The sequence below is a fragment of the Ailuropoda melanoleuca genome, chromosome 12 (assembly GCF_002007445.2).
Source record: "Ailuropoda melanoleuca isolate Jingjing chromosome 12, ASM200744v2, whole genome shotgun sequence".
NCBI classification, from domain to species: Eukaryota; Metazoa; Chordata; class Mammalia; order Carnivora; family Ursidae; genus Ailuropoda; species Ailuropoda melanoleuca.
Genome location: NC_048229.1, coordinates 26,312,932 through 26,321,411, shown reverse-complemented (window position 1 = coordinate 26,321,411; position 8,480 = coordinate 26,312,932). Strand labels below are relative to the sequence as shown.

The 8,480-nt window shown below is 59.3% G+C and overlaps 1 protein-coding gene across 1 annotated transcript in view; it reads left to right on the top strand.

Moving 5' to 3' along the window:
* The window catches only part of EPN1 (epsin 1), a gene marked incomplete at its 3' end in the record, with an annotated part of 13,532 nt that continues 5,052 nt past the window's right edge, over positions 1-8,480 (top strand). Inside the window, exons 1-4 of the mRNA XM_034638082.1 lie at positions 1-68; positions 2,790-3,104; positions 6,862-7,111; positions 8,102-8,226. Of these exons, the coding sequence (XP_034493973.1) occupies positions 2,877-3,104; positions 6,862-7,111; positions 8,102-8,226 (603 nt within the window). The remainder of the gene's footprint in view (positions 69-2,789; positions 3,105-6,861; positions 7,112-8,101; positions 8,227-8,480) is intronic.

Here is an 8,480-nt window from a genome sequence, read left to right as displayed (position 1 = left end):
GACACCGAGGCCGAGCGGGCAGGGGGCTGCCCGCCATGACCCCCCGGAGCCCGGCGTGAGGGGCCGAGGTGAGCGCGGGCCGGGGGCGCGGCGGGCCGGGGCGCTCGGGCGTCCGTCGCATGTGGTCCCCCTCCCGGCTCAGCCCCGCGGCCTTTGTGTGTGCGGCCGGCCGACATTGGGCGCCCGCCGGCTTGCGCCCGGGCCTCGGTGCTGCCGGTGTCGGTGTCTGCCGGAGTTCGTGCGCCTGCCTGTGTCCGGTGTCGGCGCGCGGTGGTTGGGGTGACGGCTGTGCCCCTCTTCCTCTCTCCCTCTCTCTGCAGTTCCCGGGGACTCTGAGCATCTCTCCCCCCTCCCCCCCGTTTCTCATTCATTGCGGTTCCCGGGCACGTCCTCGCAAGCCGGGGACCCTCTGCGCGCGTGCGTGGCTTGGTCTGGGACGTGCCGCCTCCCGCAGGTTCTTGGGTCTGTGGTGCGGTGGTCCGGAGCTCGGCTCTGCAGTCAGGCCACTGCTTGCCGGCCTGTAGTATTTCTCGGGTGACTTCTCAAGTCAGGGCTGTGCGTGTTCATGGAGGTGGTCCCGGTGAAGCGCCCAGCGCTGTCTGGCACTGCAGTCAGCTGCTGGGAGCTCCGGATTCCATCATTACCCACAGATTTCCCGTTCCGCGCTAAGTGTGTGCTGTCAGTCCTCTGAACACCCCTCGGAGAATTTTGCCCTGTTGTCGTCCCCCGTTTAACCTAGTACTTCTGTTTGAATCCTTTTATTTTGAAAAACTTGGTCCTATTTTAAGCAATACCAGGAATTTTGGCTTTGATGCCCTATTGACTGTTTTTTCTAACGCACTTTCGTACAGTTCCATAGTGTTAAAGCAGGGCATCTTCTGATACCACCCTTTTGGAAATGCTCTCTGGCTACTGATAATAATGGGCGGGCAGCGGTATTGAGCTCCTACTATCTGTGGGGCAGGGCGCCAAGCACTGTATGTACCCATCTTATTTAATCACCAAGCCTGCCAGGTAGGATTCTTTCCTTCCTATCAGAGTCCCTCAACTGAATCTCAAGGAGGTTGCCCTGTTGGTAGCTCTTGGCCAGGATTTGGGCCCAAGTTTCACGTGTTCTGTATCGGGTCTTAGTTTTCCTTCTGTAAATTTGTAGCGTCAGGTTGTTGTCTCTTCATTCAGAGTCTCATTCTTTGCTTCACTGTCTACTGTGTTTCTGTCTCTGTCTCCTGTGACTTCTGCTCACCATGTCTCTGGGTAGCTCCTCTGCCCGGATGTCTCTGTGCCTCTTTCTCCCCTCATTCGTCTTGTTCTCGTCCCTCTGTGTCGGTCCCATCAGCTTTTCATCTCTGTGTCTGGCTGGCCTGCTCAGCCCCCTGACTTTGTCTTTTCAGCTGTTCACGTGTGTCTCCAAGTGCCTGGCTCTCCAGCCTGAGTTCAGAGCTGGGGCCAGCTGCTTGTCTCAGGACTTAGGTAGGTTGTGGGAGGGCTCGCTGGTGTGGATGTGGACTGTGGTGGTCAGAGTTCACTCTGGAGCCAGGACGGGGGAGTAGCTCTTGCTGTGCCTCAGTTTCCTCCCTTGTGAGGTGCTGTGAATCATGGAGTTAGGAGGATTGAGTCACTGTGTGCAAAGCATGGGGAAGAATGCCCAGCACAGGGTAAGGGCCGTATCGCTGCCTGCTGTGATCCTCACCGTCTGCCTGGTTCCCATCCTCTTGTTTCTTCCCATCGCCTTCCTCTCAGCACAGGTTAGCTTAAAAGTGTAAGTTTTGGCGTCCAAGCAGCCAGAGGTGGCGTCTGTGCTGCTTTGCTTGGTGTGTGACCTTGGCTGAATTGTTTAGCCTCCATGAGCCCTTGTCTTCTCATCAGTTGGATGAGATAACGGGCATCTCTTGGTCATCGAGCACCTGGCATGCAGCTGGGAGCCAGGCGGCGGCTGTGCTCGCCCTTATCTCTCCTTCCCTGAGCTTCCAGCTCCCCCACCCTTGGGACGCCTTGTCCCCCTGGCATTGCCCTCCTCTTGCCTGCCTCTCTCTTCCCTTTATGGTCTCTCTGTGTGTCCTTGTTTCTGCCTCAGATTCTGCCTCGTCCGCTCCTGCTCCAGAGGTCTTTCCTGCCCTCCCTCTTTCCCTTCCTTCCAGTGATTTATTGAATGCCTCTTCTGAGGCAGCTGCTCTGATGGGAAAATTCACGTCCATACAGATGTGGTTTCTGGTCCCATGGGGCTTGTGGGTCAGCCTTAGCCACAGAGTCAGACGAGGTGCCTCAGTCTACCCACGGGGCCCCTGGGGAACAATGACCATGGGTGTGTAAAGTCTGGGAAGCTTAAACAGAGTTCTCAGGATGAGTGAGTGTGACCTGGGTGGTGAGGGAGAGGAAGAGCAGGGTGACCGTCTCGTGACCACGCATGTTTATAGCACACTTCCCACGCACCGGGTTCTCTCAGCTCCCTGGGTTACGGAACAAAACCCCACATTTTAGAGGGGAAAACTGAGGTGCAGGGGTCCTGGCCCACCCAGGGCAACTGGCTAGGACGTGCTGCATTGAGGTGCCCCCGGCCTGTGACCCCCCACTGCACACTCTGCCTCCCTGGCTCACTGAGCAGGGCCCCCAGGCAGGAAGGAGCTGGGCATGTTTGAGGAACTGAAAGATGGCCCGGGTGACTAAGATGGGGGTTAACGAGGGCCAGAGCCTTGTAGGCCCCAGGGCCAGTGGCGAGTCCCACGAGGGGGTGGGTTCAGGCCGGGCAGCCCCAGGTCCCGCTTGTGTTTCCAAAGGGCCTTTCTTCTCAGATGCGGTGACCCACCAGCTCCTGCCACCGTTGTCTTCCTTGTGTCGCTCCATCTCGCCACACCCCGGGGGGCCCACCACCCGCCACCATGTCGACCTCGTCGCTGCGGCGCCAGATGAAGAACATAGTCCACAACTACTCAGAGGCCGAGATTAAGGTCCGAGAAGCCACGAGCAATGACCCCTGGGGCCCGTCCAGCTCCCTGATGTCTGAGATCGCCGACCTTACCTACAATGTCGTCGCCTTCTCCGAGATCATGAGCATGATCTGGAAGCGGCTCAATGACCATGGCAAGAACTGGCGGCACGTCTACAAGGTCAGTGCCCGGGCCTGCAGCGGGCCCTCACGTGCACATGTCTCCGTGGGCGGCCCCGGGCTCGGGGAGGTGCCACCGGGCCCACTTTCCCCGTGCTGCGACGGGGCTGGAGTTCTAGGTCTTTATGTGCAATCTCTCTTCCTTCGTGCCTCTTCTTGTTTAATGAAGGTAACAAACATGAGGGTTTGAGAATTTTGAGTCTAAAGACTTCAGCGTCTTTTTGAAAACATGGTACGTTCACGAGATTCGTCCACATAGAAGGTTGTAGCAGGTGCCCAGTGTTCGTCCCTCTGTGTGCCCAGAGGCCAGTTCCCTCTCAGAGGCTGCTGGTGTTGGTGTCCCCAGCGTTTGCGTGCTCCTCTGGCTGTGTGTGGATGTCCACAGGCACCAGGGGATTCTGGGGGCCGTGGAGCTGTTCCGTATCATCACGGGTTCTGTGGCCATAGGCAGTCGAGAGAACTCAGAGCTGCACGCGGAAACTGGGGAATTTTGTCCCATGTAAACTAACCACGGTTTTAAAAAGGAAGATGAAGCTGTATCTTAGAGATCATTTCTCATCGAAATATAGGTTTGTCACCTTTTTTCTTTCCTTCATTTCTTCCGTCCTTCCTTCTGCGCTTCCCGTCTTCCTTTTTTTTGACAACTGCGAGCTACCTGGTGCTGGGTTTTAAGTGTTCTGTGATGTTTCACCTTGTTACCAAGACTGCCATGAGGAGCCTTGTGTATTTGCTGTTCTCTAAAACTGGAATTTCTGGGTCAAGGAGCACATGCACGTGTCATTTTGATAAACGTGGACAGAGTGCCCTCCACAGAAGGAGTCCTTTTGCTGGTCCCCAGTGATGCGTGCATGTGTCCTCATCCAGTGAACAGGACGCTGCAGGCTGTGGTCAAAGGGAACATGTCTTTCGGCAACGTTCAGTGAGCGGTTTTCCTGTTTTCTGGCCTGGGGCCTGGCATCTTCCCCTTGGGTCAAGAAGTGGCAGCGGGCACAGGCTGGGGCAGGTGGCCAGGTCCCGGTCCCGGCAGTGTGGCTCATACCAGCCCGTGGCCCTCCTTCTGTGTGAGGGTCCGGCTGCTGGGGGGAGGCTGCAGTGATGGTCAGCAGTATTGGCGAGTCCTCTTGCTGCCGTTTCTTCAGTGAACGTTGGCTGAGAGCCTGCTCTGTGTGTGGCCATGGCCCTGTGGACTCCAGTGGGGCCTGTGCCGGCCGGTCTCTCCATCCCCGGGGGTCACGGTGGCTCCCTCATTTCTGAGGCCTGGGAATGCTCTGGCTTGTTTTCACGCCCATCGGGACAGACGCGGATTGGGTCCTCATTCCTGTGGACTCTGCTGGGTCAGTTACGTGGCTGTTTGTTGTGAAGGACTGGGTAATGTTTGTCAAGCTGAGAATCAGGGAAAGGGCGAGGGGTCTGTGTGAGCCTTCTTGTGGAGGTGAAGGGAGGGGACAGGACCGGGAGGGCCTCTTGAAACTTCAAGAGGAGCTTGGAGGGGTCATGGCCTGTGTGCGAGGGGAGGTGAGTCCTGAGGGCCCTGACTGCAGCTGGATACATGCAGCTGGGGGCACAGAATCCCCACGAAGTACTTTTCCTATCCCCACTTTTTAGGTGGGAACACTGAGGCATGAGGAGGCTCGGGGTCGCCCAGGGAGTAAGGGGTGGGACAGAAGCCCCGGAACCTGTTCTTCTGACTCGGCTGTGTCACCTCCCTGCTCTGAGGAATAGGGTCTCAAGTTTTCTTCTTAAACCAGAGGTCAGCACACAATGGTGCATGGGCCAAATCTGGCCTGCCGCCGGTATTTGTGTGTAAAGCTCTGTTGGCGCGGCCAGGCCCGTGGGGCTCGGCTCCCTCCCCTCTGCCGCGCGGAGCTGAGTGGTCAGCACAGGGGCCGTGTGGCCCGAGAAGCTGGTATCGATCACCTGGGCCTTTCAGAAGAAGTTTGCTGGTCCGTGTTTTAGACCAACTCTCCCATGCCGAGGTTGCCTGGCATCTGTGAGCAAGTGGTTTTGGAAAATTAACAAGACTGTGGGTTTGTCCCGTGGCTTTTGAGAATGTGTTCACATTTGCCATTGCGACACCATCGTGAGTGTACCACCTGGTCAGCTCTCACGCATGCGCACACCTGTGGAGCCAGCACCCAGGTAGAGGTGGAGGGTGTCCCCGTCCCCCTCAGCCTTGCCCAGCACAGCCCTGCCCCAGAAGCATCCTGCCCTGTCTTCTGCCAGCCTTGTTCTAGAACTTTCCATGGGGTCATGCGCCTGGTCCTTTGTGTCTGCTGTGTCTGGGAGGTTTCTTTAGTTACCTCGCTGCATGTGTGCTGCTCCCATCACAGGAGCACGCTGTGTGTCCTACGTGTGCATTTGAGCTTTGATGGGTGTTTGGATTATTTTCAGGTTCACTGTCTGTTTAACTGCCAAAGTCTCCAGAGCCCTGGAAACCAGTTCTTATAATTTGTTGGGTATGAGTTCCGTCCTGGACTGAGGCGTGTGTTGGTCTCCCGTAGCTTAACTGACCTTCTGCTGGGAGGTTTGTGTCGTGTGTGGTGTGTGCAGCCTTAGTGGTCGGAGCACCGCTGGCCCAGGAGTCGCGGAGCCTGCCTGCCTTGCACGCCCGGTGCGATGGGCTGCTTCCCTTTCTGCTGTGATGTATAAACACTGAGTGCTGGTTAAAGACTAATCTCTGATTACCGGTGCACACACTGTTCCTACCCCTTCGGGAAGCTGGCCAGATCCAGGTCCGGCTCCCGGGGATGGTGGGGAGTTACTAATGGCCCACAGCAGGGTCCCCGGCACATTTCACAGCTGCTGAGCCGGTTCAACCCAAATGGCCGGGTCCTCCCTCTGTTGTTTCTCCGTGCTCTGGGCGGCTGTCGGGCTCCCTGCACACTCTGAGGTGCACCGTTGTTTGAGGACTGGCGGTTTTTTCTCCCATTTAATTTTCACGTGTTGGAAAGAAATTTGTCCTCCCGCAGAAGCCGTCACGGGGTGTTCCCGCTGCTCCCAGTACGCCTGTGTCCCCTGTGGAGAGCCGAGGCCTGAGCAGACCCTGCACGCTCGGTGCCTCCCTCCTGATTCCCGATTCGGGTAAGGGAGTCGTCTCCTTGTGGTTCTCAGAGCTGGAAGTGGTGACACTTTCCAGACTTACAGGACAGTGGAGAAGGCAGTGCGCATGCCCGTGTCCTGGGCTGCTCTGGAGTGTGATTGAACAAGTGTGTGTTTGTGGCCGTGTTGCGTCGGGTTTTCCTTTGAGAGAGATAGAGCAAGGTCTGCACCCTTGTGCAAAGTCCAGGTGGCGCCGCAGTGACTGCACCTGCCGTTTCCCTGTTTCCGTCTTTGTGCGGAGCCGCACAAGTCACAAGCGTGCAGTGCCGGGGCATCGAGCATGTTCCCGGGGGTGCAGCCAATCGCCGCCGCCTAGGCCCAGAGTATTGTCGTCATCCTGAACACAAAGCCCATATCTGTTAGGAATCCCCCAGCTCCTGGCAGCCATGACCCTCCTTCCTGTCTGGATGTGCCTGTCAAGGACGTGCCCTGTGAGCGCGCTCTTCGCCGTCTGGCTGCTTCCATGCAGCGCCGCGTCCTCAGGGTTGTCCCTGCAGGGGGCAGCACGCGGCAGTGCTCGGTTCTTTCTCACGGCCGTGGGGTATCCGCCGTGCTGATGGGCCACGCTTGTCGATCCGCCTGCTGATGACATGTGGGTCGGTGCTGGGGCTGGGATCCTGGCAGCCGCGTGAGTGACCGGTGTGCCCCCCGCCCCGAAGGCCATGACGCTGATGGAGTACCTCATCAAGACCGGCTCGGAGCGCGTGTCACAGCAGTGCAAGGAGAACATGTACGCCGTGCAGACACTGAAGGACTTCCAGTACGTGGACCGTGACGGCAAGGACCAGGGTGTGAACGTGCGTGAGAAGGCCAAACAGCTGGTGGCCCTGCTGCGCGATGAGGACCGGCTGCGGGAGGAACGCGCCCATGCGCTCAAGACCAAGGAGAAGCTGGCGCAGACTGCCACTGGTGAGGCCTGCCGCCCCCAGGAGGTCCCTCCCGGCCCACCCTGCCCCTTCTTCTGGAAGCCCCTGGTGGCCAAGGGTCCAGGCCGCCTCCTTGCCCGGCGCCCTGTGCCCAGCCGCCGAGCCTTCTCGCTCACCCTCCTTCCTGGCCAGGTGGGCTGGAGTTCCAAATTCAGGCTCTCCCCTCCCATGACGGTCCTTCCCTGTCCTGTCCCCCTTGCTGTGGTACCTGAGAGCTGAGAACTGTTCTGTTCATCCACAAATGTTGACCAAGAGCCGCCTGAGGGCCCAGGTGTGCCCCCGTCAGCAGCCCAAGCCCTGGAGCTGCCAGACAGGTTCGCCCACGGTCCTGCCTGAGGATACTCAGTGCCTAAGACAAAGAGAAGGGGATTTGGAGGGGGCTGCCCAGGGCTGGAGGTTAAGGATGGCTCTCTGAGGGGGGACTGTGTGCCCATACCAGCGCGGACCAGCAGGGAGGAGTGGTCGGGCGCTACCCCCCAGCTCAGCTGGTCCTTCGCCTGTGTTAGGCCGCTGCGCCCCGTCCGTTTCCCCTTCCCATTCTCTGTTCCTGCCTCCCTTTGCTCCTGCCAGGCACCCCTTGTGTCAGCCTCACCCAGGCTGAGGTTGGGGCCTGAGGATGCAGGTGCTGTTCTTCCCCTAATGCCCAGCTGGTCCGGCCGTACAGTTCTCCACCAGCCCTGCAAATGTTGGACACACGGGAGCTTTGTGGGACCAGGGATGAAGGACCTGTGTCCCCCGGGCTCTGTGCCAGGCCCCAGGCGTGCAGTGTGGGAACCTGGCTCGTGGGCTCTGAGGCTCCCAGACTTGGGCCCTCTCTCCTGGCGGGCTTTTGCTCTTGTGCCGGCAGGGCTTCAGGGGGCCGGACAAACCCGGCTCGCAGTCCACCCCCCACCCCCAGTGGAAGCCCGCTCTCTGGGCTGCGGGGCCCCCTTCTCTTTCCCCACCCGTGTCTCAGCTGGTTCTCCCCACGCAGCCTCCTCAGCAGCGGTGGGCTCTGGGCCCCCTCCCGAGGCGGAGCAGGCGTGGCCGCAGAGCAGCGGGGAGGAGGAGCTGCAGCTGCAGCTGGCGCTGGCCATGAGCAAGGAGGAGGCGGACCAGGTACCAGCTGCGTGGGTGTGGGGGCGCGGCAGGGGTTTGACTTCCGTTCTGCCATCCCATCTCCATCCTTCACCCCTCAGCTCCTGGAGGCCGGTGTGCTCTGTCCCCTCCGCCCCGCCTCCCTTATCTGTCCGCTGCTCCTCTCTCTCTCTCTGCGCCTCCTCCGTCCTGCTCCTCCTCCGTCCTGCTCCTCCTCCGTCCTGCTCCTCCTCCGTCCTCCTCCTCCTCCGACCCGCTCCTCCTCCTCCTCCTCC